The following is a 20,155-nucleotide window of genomic DNA, read 5'->3' as shown; positions in this document are numbered from 1 at the left end:
TATTTTAAATAATCTATAAAATTTGTAATAGAACAAAATAAAAAATCATAAAAATATAAAAATTTTCACCGAATATGTAACAAGTTCTTTTTTTTTGTTGTTCCAAGATAAGAATAACAACAATTAGTAACCTGCCAGTCCTGCGGAGGGTTAAATTTCCTCTTGAAAATTATTCTGAGAGAAAGCAATAGAAAAGATCAACAAATAACAGAATACTACAATACGGAAGATATCAGATGTTCAAAATGTTGATCAAAAGCCATAGGAAATTTTCAAGCCAATTACCCAATAAACATGTAACAGACTTATGGAAATTAACTGCTCTGCCACTGGTTCGTGCTGCTATGTTGCGAGATCGTTTCCAATTATTATTGTTGAGTACTATTCTTTTTGATGATTATCGAACATATTATGAACGACAAGCAACAGATAAAGCTGCTCCAATCCGTGACATCTGGACCATGCTCAACAGTAATTTAAAAACCGTATACCCTTGTATAGGGTATACACAATTTACTCAGTACGTTCCCATAAAGCCTGCAAAATATGGTCTTAAGATTGTTTGGGCATGCGACACTCAAAATACTTACCCATTACAAGTTCAATTATATACTGGAAAGCCACTACGTTGCGAACAGCAAATAAATGTTGGGGAAAACATTTACTAACACATGCGAACCTAGGTACTTCTTTAGAGCTTGTGCATAAAAAATACAAAATAGTCTCAGAAAGGTTAGATGGCAAATGAAAATTTACTGTGAAGTCAATAATTCCCAATCACACACAACCACTGATAGAAAATATTTGCCCGCTTAGGTAAAGTACAATGATGAATATTGTCTAAAAGATATTTGTCGTTGCCTAGAAACAACTTCGTCTAAGCAAATGTTTACTTTTCCACAAAATTAACATACAGGAATAATAAATTATTCAAATTATATACTAACCTTATGTCTGTTAATATAAGGGCCCTCTAATTTGGCTATGAAGCAAACTCTATTTTTATTCGAAATGTTTTGATCAACATACAAAGGTACTTTAGAATTTAGATAAATATATAATCCTTTTGAGTTTAACCAATAACGCTCAGCTACAGCAAAATTATCCAACTGATGTAGTACATATGCCTGATAACCTAAAATAGGAATTTTTATTATGACGCACAAAACTGTAAATATATTATAACTAATTCTTTTCTATTCTAGTATTTTCTCCGAGCCGCTATAATTTTTTAAAATTGTTTTATAGCATTAAGTGATACTTTTTATTAATTATTCTACAAGAGTAAAACAGATTTAAGACAGAAATGCTCATATGTGACTTTTAAATGAGTTACCTACTATAGTTTTCGATGGAGATATTTTAAAGTAATAAATCGCAGAATTATTTGTTTCTTAACTTTATTTGTATAAAATACTACATTTTGAGGAAGTAACTGATCTTATTTGCAGTTTTGTATTTTAATTCAATTTTCCTCTTCTGACTCTTCTTTGCTCTCAACTGAATCAACATCGAGCTCGACTTTAGGAGGTACATAACTCTTTGAATTAAGATGTTTATAAGATCCATGGTACAATATGGGTATATTGCTAGTATTATACAGCCACAGTAATCCTTTTAGATTTTGCTTCAATTAGTAATGGTGCATGATATAGTTTCGGTGGAAATTTGATGGTAATAGATGCATTTTCGATTAAATTTTATGTTACAACTTGTAAAACCATCATCAAATTCGTATTTGAACCTTAAAGAATTTTATTGTTGATGCGAAAAATTTATTCCTCGTATTTTGTTAACTTTCACTGATTGTTTTTCGTTGTCAACTTTCCAATTCTCAGTATCAGTCAGTTGTTTAAAGGTAAAAAAAATATCTTGGGATATTTCCGTAACATTATAAACTCTTCCTGGGGTTTTAGCCATTCTGAATAAACTGACCCACTGTTCTGTTTGTTCTTCTAACAAAGTAACCGATTACCTTTTCTTTGCATTTTCGATAACAGCTTGCGTACTGTCACCCTCGTTCTTACTGTGGCCTTTTACAGAAATCTGTAAACAATATCAATGTGAAAATGTGCAGCAGCAAAAGCAAACATCGAAAACACAAAACGATTTTTATTTTGTCCTTCACGATTGTCTAAATAGAATATTATTGTTTTAACACTATGTTTTGCCTTGAGTTCTAAAAATTTACAGAGGCAACTGGTAATTTCATTTGGACCTCTTTTAGCCACCTGTTCATACCAGTTGTAGCAGTCACCCTAATTATTTCCTAAACTGTTAAGTTATATGTAGAGTATTTGCTTTTGTAGTAAAAATCACTTACGTTAGACAAAGGCGTAGCTAAAACCTTTTGAAGATCAAAGCAAGCCACACGCAAGCTCTTATCATTTAGTGCAATATTGCTATTTCAGCATCTCCAGTCATATTAAACACAGAACACACGGTAAATGTTTCCTTTTTAGTTTAAAGAACCCAATATTGAACTGGTTTGATTAAGCCATATCTCTCTGAAAGCGCCAGCATTCAATGACTGCTAAGTGATATAGAAGGTTTTCTTACGAAATATAAAAAAAACAACAGAAGACAATGACAAGCCACCTGCAAAGAACAGAGCGAGGTGTTTCATTTGCGGCATGAAAAAAATCAGGACACAACAATCATGTGCTGAAGTAGCAATAGGTCAGTTTGTAACCAACATATGACAACAGTTGTTATATGCGATTTTTGCAAAAATGAAAATCATGTTTTTTATCCTTATACATTACTATAAATAATTCCTATGTATTTAATCTGATATTAATAGATGTGGTGTATATAATACACCGCGCGGGTAGCTGCGCGAGATTCAATTAATCAATTAATTAAGAAACAATTAATTTTTCTGTTTCCGACATAGTAAAGGTCTCGCGTTCTCTGTCCTTATGTGAACAGACCGCGAGAGTTCTCACTGATCACCGTGGTCTGACTGCTGGTAGTGTGTGCTATTACATTAGGATGTTAGCAGTACAAAGAATGCAGAACTCTGAACAAAGAACTCAGACCGCCTGCCCGCTGTCTGTATGCGCGCGGGCTTTTATAGATCTACGTAACCAAATTTTTAAAAAAAGCTTGATACTCAGCACAGAAAATAATTTAAATATTAATAAATAAATACAATTTAAAAAAAATAAAAAAAATTAGTATTATTTGCAGTTTAATACTCCCAAGAAGCTATTTAATAAAAAGTTAGATAACGCAAACAAACATTTTCAGAAAAATATACTTACTTTCAATTTCCAATTTCTCTATGGGCCAGCTTTGTTTCTTTCTCTCCGGTCCTCCGTACCAGTGAACACCCTCTTCAAAATCAAAGCAGTCTTGAAAAACACTGGTTAAATTTTTTGTTTCCCATTTGATGTGGAAACCATCATCAGATTGTTTAACTGAGAAATCAGCATCTCCAACTTGACAGGATTCTTGTCCGTAACAGTTAATATTGGTGAAGTCTATGCCAACTCCTAGTGTTCCTTTCAATTTTTTTTCTTCCTCTGAAAAAAGAGTACTTAAGTGAATAAAAACATTAACGTAATAATTTAAAAAAAAATAGGTATTATAGTGTATTATTTACTGACATGTATGATACTCGATCGAAAGAGGGTAATTTTCTTTGTGCAGTGCCATATCTGCTTATCAAACGTTAGCTCTCATATTATTGGCAATCATCACCTTATCACAAAAACAGAAAATACAGACATCTTCATGGTTTTGAATTAAAAATTTTATTTTCTATTTTTTGTAGATATATTTTCTTGTCCTTTTAGTAAATACTGGATAAAAAAAATTTCTATAGATATAGGTAAAAATTTTTTAGTATTCAACTGTTGATATGTTCTGTTAATAAATTAATATATCTAAATTTAAGATACTCGATTACTTACTCTGATTTACTTCAATTGCCAATCCATTTGAACTTGGTTTGAGAATTATTTCATTTACTGTAGAGCATTGAACTCGATTCACTCCAACCAGTAGAATTACAATTAAAATCGCTGTCAAATCTGTAAATATTATTTTTTTTAAATAAGTTTCAAAACATAATGAAAAAATCATTTAATAATTTTTCTATTACTAAGTGTAAAGATATTAAAATAATTGTAGTAACTAGGGTTGGCATTGGAATTTCTTATTTACAACGTTTGTTGGTAGTGTAGTTTTAGTTCAGCTATAAATTGACATTGTTAAAGTAAAGTTTCGTTATAAATGTCTATTTTTGACAAACCTTTTTAAGAATATTGTTACGATAGTTCCATGAGATTTATTTTATATAGAAATAGTCAATGGACGAAAAATAAGAAGTAATGAAGAAGTCTAGAATTTTAGAGATGTCATCGAAGAATCCTAAAACGTCTAGTGAAATGTGGAATGTCAGAAAATATATATAAACATATGTTGTTGACAGATGGTAACAGTAGTATTTTTAAAGTTTATAGTTGTCATTGAGTTATTGTAAACAAGTATTGTAATATTGTTCCTAGTCCAATTAAGTTATTTTTTCGTCGACCGTCCATTTATGATTAATTTTAACACTCTCAAAATCATTGATTAATGACCCCTATTAATGAATGATCTTCTATTAATGAACGATTTCATTATAGGCAATACAACATACATTGCTTGTATAAATTAATTTAACCACATTTAACGCTCTGTGATTGGCAGTTACCTGTTGTGTAGGCAACCAAACATACCTATTTATATTCCCACTAAAAAATTATTCAAAATAAAGTAGCCGCTGTAAGTACTGTCTGTCATTGTATGTCATTATTTATCGTTAAGTAAATAAAAAAGATATTTTTATTTCTGAAAAGTACGGTCGACGGAAAAGTTTTGTAAAGAACTCGTGAATTAAAATGGCGATTACCAATCTTGAACATTAACGCACTCGCTTCGCTCGCGCGTTAATATATCTCAATTGTTAATCGCCCTTATTAATGCACTTGTTGGTTAAATAACTATTAAAGAAGTGAAACAATATTTAATAAAAATTATATTAACCATAGTATATTGAAAAAAAAATATCAAATATTACTTTTATACATATATAAGGGTAAAGGGCCCTATTCACATGCGTATTTGTCCGGAGGATATGTCCTCTCTACCTAAGAAGACAACAGCAAAAACCTGTGCTGATTATAGAACCATCAGTTTGTTAAACCACCTTGGTACGCAGTATAATGACCTATGGAGCAGAGAATTGAGTAATAAATAAACGAAACAGGTCCAAAATCGCAGCAACTGAAATGGAGTTCATGAGAAGAAGCTGGAGAGTGACAAAAATGAATCGCATCAGAAATGAGGAGATAAAACGAATAATGGCAGTAGAACAAGACATACTCAGCTACATCGAAGAAAAACGTTTAATTTGGTATGGACATGTGAGAAGAACAGATCATACAAAGGTGGATAGCAAAGAATTCGGATTGGAGCCCAATAGGAAGAAGGAAAAGAGGTAGACCCCGAAGATCATGAAGGGATGAAGTGGACGAGCCCATGGAAAGACGAGACCTTAGGGATGGTGAATGGCAGAACAGAAAGGACTGGAGACGTTGGCTGAAAGAAGGAAGGCGGCGACTACTGTAAAAATCCATATATAGATAGATAGATAGATTAAAATTTAAACATATGACATATGCCATATTTTTATAAGGGCCTTTATAGAAATTTTAATTTAGTTAATATCAGTTCACAACTTAATAAACCTAAGATATTATAAAAAAAATATAGAAAGATGGCAGCAAGTCATCAGTAAGTCATATACGAATACATGACAATGAAAGAGTTGATGAACGTGCCAAAAGAAGATTGGCTACAAAATACTTCAGCCCAGAGCCGACCGCACCGGCTCCAGGTATCACCGTACCGGCAGAAAGTACCATTTGCCTCCGGAAAAAACCTTAATCAAAAAACAGAATAGGAAACAACATAATACTTACTGCAAAAGTACACGAGATGCCTACACATCTTGGCAATGCTGACGAAAGCGAATCAAACTTGAGATGCGATCGTCATGAATGATGTGACCGAAAATTTGCAAATCAATAATGGAAACACCAGGGAAAAAGCACAAGAGTCGTCGCAACACAACTCGTAATTTAGTTTTGAGATTTTCTTCTTTGACACGATATTCTTAGAATCCGGCAGTAACACCACATTTCAAACGATTGTAATTACCGAACCTAAAACACTAATTGTTCAGTTCCCGAATACAATACGGCGCCGGAAACTTAAAAAGGGCGGGGCAACTTAAAGGCTGGAGAAAATTTAAATTACACGTCTAAAATATTAGATTTAAACACAATTCTACGAAGTTTAACATTTAAAAATGAAGATGGGATAAAGTTCGACAACAAAAACTTATATTTAATTTACGTTTAAATTGAATAATGTAAGTAAATTATTGATAAAAAAATATTACAACTTACTTATAAACGCAAATTCTATAACAAAATAAATTGTTTTCAATAACAATAACATTTTTACTTACCTTTTCTAACTAATAACATTTTTAATTGTTAGTAATTGATAGTTGCGTTACATTTATAACAAAACTACAGTATCTTATCAATATCTTAAAGATATCGAAATGTTTATTAGTGTGTAATAAATTAAAAATAATGGTTACTTATATCAAGGGCCACGTAAAGCCAAAATATATAAACTGACAAATACTAATAAAACTCTTTAATTTGTTTATCTAAATTGATATAATAACAGCTCACTAATTTAAAATAATCTTTTTTAAAAACGCTTTCCGGAGTGGAAAACGAACCATCAAATAACAATTATAAAATGTAATTTTTGTTACAATAAATTATGGCTTAATCCCATATAAACATAATATTTAACTTAGACATGCCACAGGAAAATAGTTTCAGAACCTTTTTAATAAGTGCTTGGCACTTTTATTTATGTAAATAACATTGCGAATTCTGAACAAGAACTGTGATAACGTATACATATAGGTAGAACCACTCCAGCTTACTTTATCATCATTATCACCTTCATCATCATCAGTTCGTTTAACCCATTAATGCCTGAATTATTTTTTTTTAAGTTACAGTAGTAAATTTTAGATAAACACATGAGACACGTATTCTAAGCAATTTATAACTTAAACAAGCTCATTTGTTTAAATATTTTTTAGTTAGAGGCCGTGCCTTATATGGAACGCTAGGATTTTAAGGTATGTTTAAATAACATTTTTTTTTTCGAAAATTTATTAAAAAAGAAAATTAAACGTAAGAAAACTAAACTTTTAAACAATAGACAAATAAGTATAAACTATTTTTTTCTATGAAAGGAAGCAAAACAAGTAATGCATAACCCAATATCACATTTTTGGCACTGCGTTCGTACGGGACTGCCTACATTATTAGTCCCTGCACAACGTCTTCGTTTGGAATTAGGCACGTATTCAATGTAATGATCAAAACGATCAAACTGAATATTTTCGTGAACTCTAGAGATCCCAGCAGATGTTGAAGGACAACCGGCTCCTTTAGGTGAATTTTTGTATTTTGATAAGTAGCATTGAACTATTTCCCTTCTAAACTGAAGTTGGCAAATTTTTTTCCCAGTACTTCTGGCTAAAACCCACGCGTTCTGAATGCTGACATCCAATAACCATGTGAAGATGGAAAACCACCATTTTTTCCCTCTAATTCCAATCCGATACACATTAGTGATCAGTGCCTCCCATGTAGTTATGTAGTTATATTGGGTTATAGCGTCAGGTCGTGGAATTGCTATTTTTTTCTTTTGAGAAGCCCAATATCTGTTAGCTGAGATTAGAGGAAATACCCCATGAACATTAGATGCCACAGTGACAACGGAATTGTCTTTCCATCGTACAATGGCAATCGAGTCATTTTTTGATACGCTGTAGTCGTATATTCTCCTATCCATCTTCTTCTTCATTTGTTTAGCCGATTTCAAAGGGCAAGTCTTAGGAACGCGATTTTCTCCAATTGTTCCAGTTCCACCGTAATTATGTTCTGTCATGTATGCAAGCAAATTCATAAAAGTAAACAAATTATCGAAATAAAATCTAAACGGTAGCTCTCTGACTTCAATATCTAGATCATTTATAAGTGATATGAGAGGTGCTGTTGCTTTACCATACCGTTTTTGATCATCTGCATTGGCATTTAAAGTGGATCCTTGGTACACTTCAAAATTGATCAAATATCCTTTTTTAGTGTCGAGAGACCAAACTTTGTACCCAAAACGTATTGGTTTGCCACGGATATATTGTTTGCGTCCGTGGCGACCAAAATATTCAATCATTGACTCATCATAGTCAATTTCTCTTTCGGGTACAAAATATTTCATAAATTTGTCTTTTAATAAATTCATCAAAGGTTTAAGTTTACACATTTTGTCATCTTTATGTAGGTTTGTATTGTCACTGCAGTACAAGAATCTCATAATTTGATCAAAACGGTCACGTCTCATAGCTTATTGTTTCTTACATCCTCAGCTGAATCCCAAAACATTCTAGAAGGAAGATCACAATATCCAGAAACAATGAGTATACCAAGAAAACATCTCATTTCGCCCAAGGAATCTTTGGATTTGGACAATTTATGAATAACGCATATTTATTACTTTCGTTCACTAAAGATTCTATAACTTCATCATCAAAAAATTGTTCAAAAATATCAACAGCAGTCTTATCTCGATATTGTGTATAATTCTGTTCTGGAAAATTGTTGTTTCTCAGGGTACATGCCAAATCTGTATCTTTTGCCCAATTATATATTTTATTTTCTTTATTCTGTTCATGAACCTAAACCTCCAGAGTCTTCATCAGCTGAATCTTCACCTGACACATTGTGATCGTCCGGTGGGGCTATATATATTTTAGAAACATCATCGTCTTCCCACCATTCGTCAGATTCAATGATGTCCGTAAGTTCTTTAGGAGTCAAACTAAAAAAAAGACAGACCCGTTTAGTCTAGTGTGTCATATATGGTACGCTAATAAACAAAGGCTTAAAAAATAATTACAAAATATAATTGAACTAAACTGCAGTTATCATACCATTCTTTATACCTCATTTGGTACTCATAATGAAAATAAAACGTTAGTATTGAAAAATATAGAAATTATTTACTTACGGTCGAGAACTGGCCATATTTATTCTTACAATTTTTTCAACACTTTTTAGGTTATTAAACTGTACATATACCTTTCACAAAATATGAAATAAGTGTACACCATTAGTTTGGCAACATAAAATACTAATGTGTAATGGTGGTTGCAAACATTTAAACCTTTCAGAGAATCTAAAATAAATACCGTAAAATTTTCTGTATCATATATGGCACGCTAGATAATAATGGGTTAAGTCCACTGCAGGATATCATGCTCTACTGTTTGAACCTAGAATGCACGATCTTATGCAGTATGGATCCAATTTTTAGTCATCTTTTGGAGATCTCGATCATCTTGTCATCGTGTGGATGATCTTCCACCTACTTCTGTTTCGTTTATCTGTCTGTTTAGTGTTCATATTTTATCCTTCATCCTTGCTACGTGGCTAGCCTATCTCTATTTCAATCTGCAAGCTCTGTCAATAACATCTGTAACTTTGGTTATGTTTCATAGGTCTTCGTTTCTAATTATGTCTTCTATTGATTCTCCTATCAATGAACGGAACAGGATTTTTGTGCTATTCTTAGTTTTGAAGTATTTCTTTTTGTTGGGGATAGTATTTTCATACCGTAGGTTATTACGGTAGAACATACTAATCGAATATTTACCGCTTCAGAATATTCGAGGCTGTACATTGTTTCTTTGAGCAGTATTCGTTTTAGGTCAGAAATATCATGCACCGCCGCTATATTTATAATAAGGCAAGTGCTGGAGAAATCATTAGAATACAACAAACCGGCATATCCATGTTTCATGGACTTTAAGAGGGCATTTAACTGGGTCAAACTAGCGTTATTCACTTATTTTACGCAAGAGAGATACATCTAGAAATAATCAAAACGATCGAAACTATCTACCTAAACAACACAATAAAATGAAAAGTAGAAGAAGAACTAACCGACCGTATTAAAGCTCGCAATGGGATAAGACAGGGAGAGTCCTCTATTGTTTAACTTGATTTGAATGAAGTATTAAAAAAAAATAAAAACTAAAAAAGGATACCAAATAGGAGAAAAACAGCTTAAAAATAATCTGCTATGCAGACGACGCATTACTACTCCCTTAAAGTAAAGATGATTTACAACGTATGCTGCACCAATTTAATATAACTGCCAGAAAATTTAACACGTTAATTTCCCCAAAAAAAGACAAAATGCACGGTTTGTAGCATTTTTAAAATTCCTCAGTATGTATTGAAATCCCCTCGTATTTGATAAAGCAACGAAGAATAATTATAGTGTATTTCATTCCCTATTCATACGTATTAAAACACCGAATTCTTTCAATTCATCTTAGCTTCACCGAGGTCGAAAATAAACCATTTTAGAGTTTGTTTATTATGTCACAGATGTGTATTTTCTCGGCATTCTTTATCGTTAAGCCGCTTTTAGCATATTTTGCGTTCTCGTTACCGTTGTAAGTGTTTTGTTTATACCAAATTAAGCGAATAAATTTAATTTGCTCACTCTCGCTGAAGCGTGGTCAAGAGCGGTAGGCTTCAGCGTTATGTCCAAATTTTTCGTCAAATTTGAAATGTTTTCTTATTTTGTTTTTTTTATGGAAAATAGGTAGCAGTAGGGTTAATAGAAGCAGTTTAATCAGTTCAATAGGTAGTTGCAATTAAAATGAAATTTGAAATGTTGCCATTATGTCCGGCTGTACCTATTCCTGTTTTTTAAGAAGCCGAGTTTCCAAAGTTTGTGTTCCAGTGCCTCAACTTCCAACCTCAATAATTCACAGTGTGATATGCAGTTTTTTTGTTCGTGTGACGAGAGATTCCCAGTGCAGTTTTCCCAGAAATTTTTAAGTCCAGTAGGCCCAGTTTCCGACCCCAGAAATGTAAAGTAGAGAAATTTAGTGAAAATCGAGGTAACTTTTTGTTTTAAATTTCAAAGTAACGATAGACATTTTTTTCTAATAATAATAATTGCTTTCATCGTTTAAAAAGATAGTTCTTACTTGTAATAATTTTTAATTTGCCACAGTTTATAGCCCAGTAACATTTGTAAGTTTTGTAGTAACAGAGTTTGTAAACTAATAGGACATGTGTAGGTTTTTTTTCTTTATTATTTTGGTATAAATCTCTGTAACTACTAATGTAGTATATTTTGTGCCATCTGTAATTTTGTAACTGTTTGTGGTGACACAACAATAAATGTTTGATTTATTTCTCTAAACCATTTTTTTATTTATTTAAAAAAAAGTTTATTTTTTGAGCTTTATTAAAAAAAAATATTTTGTATTTCTAATAGTTATTTCAATAGTTACAACTAGTTGTTGTAATTGTTATAATTTGGCACCTCGAAGCGGCGTTCATTTTAAATTGCTAGAGGTCCTCCCTTGTGTTTTGTTCGTCCATTCGTCCCTTGACATTCACTTATCCATGAACCAGCCCTCCAAATAAGCCCTGAGTGCCGTTCGCACAGTTTCGTTTATTTTGCTTGCCCTATCTCTGCCCCAATAATTTCTGTCCCCAATTTTCAATACCCCATAATAACACCCCATGTGGTAGGCAAAATATTACGTTACAGGTTCTAATTGCAAATTTACTAAGATGTAAATTGGAGCTGGAAGGTCAGATAATAGAACAAGTGATGGAGTCTAGGCATCACATTATCTAGTTACGGAAAGCTCGAAACTGAAGTGGAAGATCAAGCGAATAGAGCAAACAGAACCGCAGGTTGCCTGAGTGAAACAAGACGGAGAAATAAAAATATCTGGAAAGAAATGAAAGGGAGAATTTACAAAACAGTCATCAGACTAATAATGACATACGCGGCAGAAAAACGACCTGACACAGAGAGGATAAAAATGATGTTAGAAATAGCAGAGATGAAAACACCTAGAAGAATTAATGGTAAGACATTATGGGACAGAACTCGAAGTACAGATATACGACGTAGATGCAAGGTAAGGAGAACATCAAGAACTGGGTAAAAAATAGCAGGGTAGAATGGAACGATCATATAAGCCGAATGACAACAAATAGAGTAGTAAAGTCGGCAAGAGACGGTTTTCCAATAGAAAGAATCAGTAGGAAAACCACGGAAACTATTAAACGACAACTTACTGGAGGCACATTGAATTTAAACGAAAATAAAAGTGAATTGACGCAAAAGCAAACAATAATGGTCAAAAGACAAAAAACCAAGATTAAAGTAATAAAAAAAATTTTTACATGAGATATGCCGAGAGCAAAAAAAGTTGTTAAAGAAAGAAACAATAAGATGTCAATTTTGTGTTAGAAGCTTTCATATCAGCATTTGTTCAAAGAAACCACAATAAAACTTATGCCCCACCTACAAAAACAGAAAATACTTAAAAATTAGGATTTTATGAATGGCCAATGACTATAATTTTATATGCCAATAACTATGTTTGTCTGGCCAATACCTGTGGAGTTTATACGTTTGTAAATTTGTGTTAATTTTTAATATACCTATATTGTTATTTTTGCTTAAAATAAACTGCGTTTTTATAAAATTTAATGTTTCATTGCTGTTAAAAAACTCTTACAAACTATTTTACTTTTATTTTACAATCTATTTCACAATTTTAATGTAATTTGCAATCCCTTAAGTGGCCAATGACTGTACCCGTTACCCTATCATCCTATTGTTTATAACTTCGTCGCAAATGCCGGTCAATTTTGACCGACTCAGGAACCCCTGCTCAGAATTTTTTTTCTTTTAAAAGTAGCGTCTTGTCGAGTTCTTTTTAAGCCGTTTTCTGAATTTAATTTAAACTAATAGTTATCGAGATATTCTATTTGTTTAATTTTGATTTTAATGATATTTGCGGACTGCTTTATTACGTTATATAGATTTTCTAGGCGAATTATGAATGTCCTAGGTACAATCTAAATTTTTGAAAAACATTAAATAAAAAAGGCTTGTTTCTCTCTCTTTTTTGTGTTTTTTGCTATTTTGCAGAAAGGGCAAAATTTTTTTTTATTAATATTTTAGTCGATTACTATGACTGAAGATATCACATAACTTTTTTTGCAAAAATCCGAAGGCCGCCGCCTCTCACATCTCCTTCAAAACAGATCAACCCTGGTCTGGAAGTGAATAATAACCTCATAGTCACAATGTAAGCAAAAGTGAAATATAATGTGTACCTAAAAGTTTAGAATTTCATTCCGACTATTTATTGCCACGAAAAGAAATATATAATACTGCTCACTACGAAAAAATATCGTTTCAAACAGATGAAATCTTATTTTATCGGCAATTACTATTAAGATGATTATTTGATTATACCATACTTTAATAGTCTGTTTTTTTTTCATCATCTATATCGATGGTCGGTTTTTTAAATTTATAATAACTAAATTAAGTAATCACTTTGTATAAAATAACAAACGATTAGAATGTTTGTTAATATCCATTGAATTCCATTCATAAAATTTGCTGACCAATTATCAAAATTTCCATATACTACCAAGATTAGATACAAACCACAATAATTATCTTTACTTTGTTTACACAATAACTTTTATCTTTTATTAGATCTAATTTTGATTGAAAAACCAGAAATCATCTCGTGGCGTCATCGTTATTTGCGCGCAATTCTTAAATACCGTGCAGAAGGATAAAACATAGTGTATTTGGATAAATCATGGGTAAATATCGGGCACAGTGTGAAAAAAGAATGGGTAGATAAAACAATTACATCTCATCGCGATGCTTTTGTTCGTGGTCTGACAACAGGATTAAAAGCTTCAACAGCTCGTGGTGCACGGTTCATTTTATTGCACGCAGGATCTACCAGTGAATTTGTTGATGGAGCAGAGCTCACGTTTTTGGCCAAGAAAAATGCTCATAATTTTTTTTTCTTTTAAACGTAGCGTCTTGTCGAGTCCTTTTCAAGCCGTTTTCTGAATTTAATTTAAACTAATAGTTATTGAGATATTCTATTTGTTTAATTTTGATTATAATGATATTTGCGGACTGTTTTATTACGTTATACAGATTTTCTAGGTGAATTATGAATGTCCTAGGTACAATCTAAATTTTTAAAAAACACTAAATACAAAAGGCTTGTTTTTTTTCTTTTTTTTTGTGTTTTTTGCTATTTTGCAGCAAGGTTAATAAATTAAACATTTTTAGCGAGTTGTTTCTTATAGAAAATTTAATTATAGCTATTTAATTTCATTACGAAACTGCTCCAGGAAGAATCGTTTTAAAGTTATAAGCAAGAAAAGTAAAAAAATGACGTTTTTAGTAATTTTTAAATATTTTAATTTTTTTATTAATATTTTCGACCAATTTGAAGGGGAAGATAAGTCGATTATTATGACTGAAGATATCACATAACTTTTTTTGCAAAAATACGAAGGCCGCCTCTCACATCCCCTTCAAAACAGATCAACCCTGGTCTGGAAGTGAATAATAACCTCATAGTCACAATGTAAGCAAAAGTGAAATATAATGTGTACCTAAAACTTTCATTCCGACTATTTATTGCCACGAAAAGAAATATATGATACTGCTTACCACGAAAAAATATCGTACCCATTCTTTTTCAAACAGATGAAATCTTATTTTATCTGCAATTACTATTAAGATGATTATTCGATTATACCATACTTTAATAGTCTGTTATTTTCACCATCTGTATCAATGGTCAGTTTTTTAAATCTATAATAACTAAATTAAGTAATCACTTTGTATAAAATAACAAACGATTAGAATGTTTGTTAATATCCATTGAATTCCATTCATAAAATTTGCTGACCAATTAGTAATTATCAAAATTTCCATATTAAATAATACACTATACTACCTAGATTAAATACAAACCACAATAATTAAATTTCGACATGCGATTCTGACACAGGTATAAATATATGTCATTAGGTTAATTAGCATTAATTATTGTAAGAATCAGTCAAGCTTAAATATTAATTTGTGTTTTGCATATCCTTGAAAAATGGATTTGTAGGTTTTTATAATTTTCAATATACGTCTTTTGTACACAGAAAACGAATCCCACTTTGATTCTGATAAATAAAAAAATTGAAACATTGACGAGTCATTTCATCTAGCCACATCTTTGGTTATCTATATCTGAATCATCGTTTATTCGCCATCTTAATTTATTAATTTTGATTTAATTCTCTTACTACTATTCTTTTATTCCCGAACCTTTTTTCTACAATATGCAATATATTTTGCCATCTCATTGTTCATCTTGTTTATGGTCTATTTCTATTATTTGCAGTTTTTGGTTAATTTGGTTAATTGCAATTTTATTTTACGTCATCTATTTCAATATTATTTGATTTTCTGTTGTCACTGGTTGTTTAGTTTATCATCGCCCTTAGGCCACCCGTAAAGTAGGCTTAATCACTCAACTACTGCTGAGTTCCTCAATATAACCTACCTTTCCTTTGTCTATAGATTCATCGCGGAGTTTTCCTCTCTCAGGTTTCCAGTTTATTTTTTTTTAATTTTTCTCAATATAAAGAGGGGCATGATCCCCCTAAACTAAACGTAAAAATAGGTAGGGGACGAACAACAACCCAATGGAGATATACAGACATAGTTCCTCCTCCTAAGTGCCTTCTCTGTTGAGGTTGGCGATCAATATGGCAAATTTCTCTCTATTCTGGGCTTGATGAATTAATTCATTTCCTTTTGTGTGGGTCCAATCTCTGATGTTTCGTAGCCAAGATTTTTTCTTTCGTCCTATGCCCCTTTTACCTTCAATCTTGCCTTCTAATATTACCTGGAGCTGCTTAAATTCCATATGGCGCATTATGTGTCCTAGATATGACGTCTTTCTGATTTTGATAGTATTGACCATATGAGGGCGTGTGTTCATTGCTCTCAGTACTTCTTCATTCGTAGTTCTGCTGGTCCAGCTTATTCTTAGCATTCGGCGGTACATCCACATTTCAAATGAATTTAATTTGTTGACGTCATATTATTTTAATGTCCAGGTCTCACACCCATATAGTAATAGAGACCACCCATAACACTTTAGTGCAATCTTATTGAGACTGATATCTTGGGGTTACAGAGCATTTTACGCATATTCATGAAACCAGATCTTGCTATTTCAATGCGTCTTCTAATTTCTTTTGAGTGGTCCAGTTGACTATTTAGTTCTCTGCCCAGGTATATGAAGCTTTGGGAACTCTGAAGGGTGATACCATTTATTTGTATGTTAGGTATAACTTGTTCATGGGGGTTTTTATGGAATACCACAATTTTGGTTTTGGAAAAGTTAATGTCCAAGCTCCCCTGTGACTTTCTTCTGATAATATGTTCATCAATATTTTTAGTTGGTCTTCTGTTTCTGCTAATACTACGGTGTCATCGGCATATCTTATATTGTTAATGATGATTCCATTGGCTCTGGCACCTTCAGGGCGATCTTCCAGAGAAGCTCTAATTATATGTTCGGCATATACATTAAATAATAGGGAGGATAAAATGCACCCTTGACGCTCTCCTCGTTTTATGTTGATGTACTTGGTGTTTCCGTTCTCTGTTCGAACGCATCCTGTGTGGTTCCAGTATGTATTACTTATGATAGCTATGTCGTGTCCGTCCAACCCTACTTCTTTTAGCACCTCGATCAATTTTCCGTGTTTGATGCGGTCAAAGGCCTTTCTGTAATCGACAAAGCACACATACAGCCGTTTTTGAACCTCAAGATACCTTTTTGCCATCAGTGTCAATCCCATAATTGCTTCTCTAGTGCCTGTACCCTTTCTAAAGTCATATTGAGAACGACTCAGGTATTCTTCACACTTATTTTGAATTCGGTTATAAATTATTCGCATAAAAATCTTAGCGGCATGACTCATGAGGGATACAGTTCAATGGTCCTCACATTTTCTTGCTTTTTGTTTTTTAGGAAGAGCTATATAATATGTAGATGTTAGCCAGTCATGCGGTATTATGCCATGTTCATATATAATGTTGTAGAGGGATGTTAATTTCCTGACAGCATTATCACTTAGGTGTTTAAAATGTTCGGCTGTTATTAAGTCTTCGCCGGGTGCCTTGTTGTTCTTTGCGTCTTTTATTGCCTGCAAAACTTCTTCGGAGAGAATGTTTAATTTTTCATCTGTATCTATTTGTGGGGGCTCTTCTGTTCTCTGATCACCAAACAAATCTTTAAGATATTGCTTCCATATTTCTTTCTGTTTTTCAAGGTCCACTTCCATTTAGTTTTTCTTGTTTGTTACAATCGATAAGTGTTTGGGTTTCCATATTCACGCTACTTCTTTAACCTTTCTGTCTAGTTCTCTACCTTTATGCTTCCTTTGCAGATTTTCTACCTCCTTACATTTTTTTTCATCCTCTCTTCCTTAGCTCCATATGTTTTTATTTCAATTGCCCTGTTGAGTTCCTTGTATCTTGTTAGATTTTTGTTTTTTACCAGCCGTCTCCTCTCCATAATTTGAAATATTTCGTTTGTCATCTATGGTTTTGTATGTTTACGGTTTTCTTTGGGTATACTTTGGTCTGCTGCCTCTAAGAGTGTATTTTTAATTTTCCTCCATGTCTTCAATGTTTTCTTTTATTGTCTTCTCCTTAGTGGGACCTATTGTCTTATACTCTAACTGCGTATCTACCATGTCTTTATACTTCTGTTGCTGTCCTTGGTTAGTACTACTCCATGCTATTCTCTGAGTGGGTTTAGCCTTGTCTACTCTTTTAAGTTTTAATCAGATGGTTGCGACTACAGGATTGTGGTCTGAATGTATGTCACAGCTTGGGTACGTTATTACATTTAGAATACCATTACGGAACCTTTTGTTAATTGTAATGTAGTCGATTTGGTTCCTTACAATATTTCCTTCGCAATCTTGAGGAGACCGCCACGTATATAGACGTCTTTTAGGTAATTTAAACCATGTGTTAAGAACCACCAGGTTGTTCACTTAATAAAATTCAACAAAGCGTGTGCTTCGTTAGTTCCTGGTCCCTAAACCATATGGGCCGATGATCGATTCGACTTTTTCTACTCCTACTTTGGCATTTCAATCTCCCATAAATATGTTGATGTCATCTGATTTTATGTGTTTTTTGATCTTTTCAATTTTGGAATAGAAAGTCTCAAGATCTTCGTCTGGGCTCTCTGCTGTCGGTGCGTATATTTGTATTATATTGATGTCGAATGGTTGTCCATTTAATTTGATAGTCATTAATCTGTCGCTGACTGGTAGGAAACTTTTTGTGTGTTGTTTCAGGGATGCTGTTACCAACACTCCTACACCTGACTGGGCATCATCATCTTTACCTGCATAATAAAAACGGTTGCCATTTACTATATCCACATATCCTTCTCCTTTCCATCTCACCTCGCACATACCAAGTATGTCCCACTTCATTCGTCTCATCTCGTTTTCAGCATTTGCTAGTTTGCCTGCTCTATATAAAGTTTTAACATTCCACGTAGCAATTTTAAGTTTTCTTCCGGGGATTCTTAGCACCCCTTGACGATTGAACGCCTGCCGGAAACTAGGGGCCATGTTTTGATTTTGACTTGCCATATTAACTATCTTGGGAATTTAATGCGATGGTTTCCCACTTGCCTTTCGCATCCTATGCCGTTGACGAAGGGATGTCGTTCATCTGCCTTCGGTGACGATTTCTCCTCCCCAGGACTAGAGGGTGCCCTTGCATCATTCCTAAGAATAACGTTGAATGCTTATACCGGCATACCGATAGACACAGTTAAGAAACTACTAGATACAAGGATCGTAACTGCAGTATGAGCAACCCAGAATATGAATCATCATCAACTAGCCTCTAACGTCCACTGCTGAATATAGGCCTCTCGCATGCTTTTCCACTTAGTCCGATTTTGCGCCATCTGAATCCAATTTGTAGTCACTCTTTTTATGTCATCTGTCAATCTCGTTGCGGGTCGACCTCTATTTCTGTTAGCTTGTACTCGGGGTCTCCATTCCAAAATTCTTTTTGACCACCGGTCATCAACTGATCTTGCTACATGACCAGCCCAGTTCCACTTTAGAATATGGATAGTATGAACAGTATGAATATTTTTAAAATTAAATAAAGTAATTTTGTTATTTATTTATTAATTTTATAGATTTTAACCCTTCTGTACTAACCTGCTTGGAAATTACACCCTTACTAATCTACATAGGTCTACAAGACGGATTATTTTTGTATATAGTCCATTTCCATTATATTGATAGCACATTATGTATGCAAATCCCTAAACTGTTGATACGGGTGACTCAATGAAAAATAGATATTTGTCAACAAGTTTAGAGAAGTATATAGGAAAACAATTTTAAATTGAGTATGACCACCAGGTATAAAGGTTGAAGCAGAATAGAATACAATAGTTTTGAGGGTTACTAATCCCTAAATAAAGTTGCCAGTGTCGGAGTGATGGAGATTAAGATGTTTATTTTATTGGTTATATATAAAATAATTTGTGGCCGGAACAGGGGCCGATTTGTAAAAAAATGAATATTATTTTAATCAAATTCCATTTCAGATTCACTGCTTTCTTCAGAATCTAAGGAATCTTCAACTCCAATGTTAATTATTACCGGTTCCAGCATTGCATCAGTCATATTATCCAAATTCCACATTTTATTTTCTTCCTTGTGAGCATGACTAACAGCATTTTTCCAATTTTCTGGAGTTACTTTTGATAAGGAATGTTCTAATAATTGTTGTAAGTCTTCTAATTTAAAAGTTTTGTTGTTGCGTCCGACTTCACCCTTTACTTGAGACCATATATTTTCTATCGGATTCAGATGACAGTGGTATGGGGGTAAAAGTTTAATAATTACATCACGGTTTAATGCCATTTCATCAATTATATATTTTTTATAAGCTGCTTTATGTTGCCTTACAATAAGTAATAATTCCTTTTTTGTCGACTTCTCCTTGTACTCAATTGAATGTTTATCCAACCATTCGATTATCTCTCCTTTTTTCCATGCCGTTGTTGGCA

The 20,155-nt window shown here is 32.9% G+C and overlaps 1 protein-coding gene across 4 annotated transcripts in view; it reads right to left on the bottom strand.

The window, feature by feature from the left end:
- Nucleotides 1-20,155, bottom strand: part of LOC140432429 (myogenesis-regulating glycosidase-like) — a 91,177-nt gene that overhangs the window by 26,934 nt on the left and 44,088 nt on the right. For 2 of the 4 annotated variants that reach the window (XM_072520327.1, XM_072520328.1), the window contains exons 2-4: nt 3,918-4,037; nt 3,267-3,527; nt 948-1,135 (exon numbers count right to left, since the gene is read on the bottom strand). In XM_072520327.1, the coding sequence (XP_072376428.1) occupies nt 948-1,135; nt 3,267-3,527; nt 3,918-4,037 (569 nt within the window). Of the gene's footprint in view, nt 1-947; nt 1,136-3,266; nt 3,528-3,917; nt 4,038-5,972; nt 6,016-6,523; nt 6,642-20,155 lie in introns of those variants that run through there. The other 2 variants (XM_072520326.1, XM_072520325.1) reach the window with 2 other exon arrangements.

The sequence above is a fragment of the Diabrotica undecimpunctata genome, chromosome 1 (assembly GCF_040954645.1).
Source record: "Diabrotica undecimpunctata isolate CICGRU chromosome 1, icDiaUnde3, whole genome shotgun sequence".
Classification (NCBI taxonomy): Eukaryota; Metazoa; Arthropoda; class Insecta; order Coleoptera; family Chrysomelidae; genus Diabrotica; species Diabrotica undecimpunctata.
The sequence above is the reverse complement of the archived record's forward strand: the minus strand, read 5'-3'. Positions and strand labels throughout refer to the sequence as shown.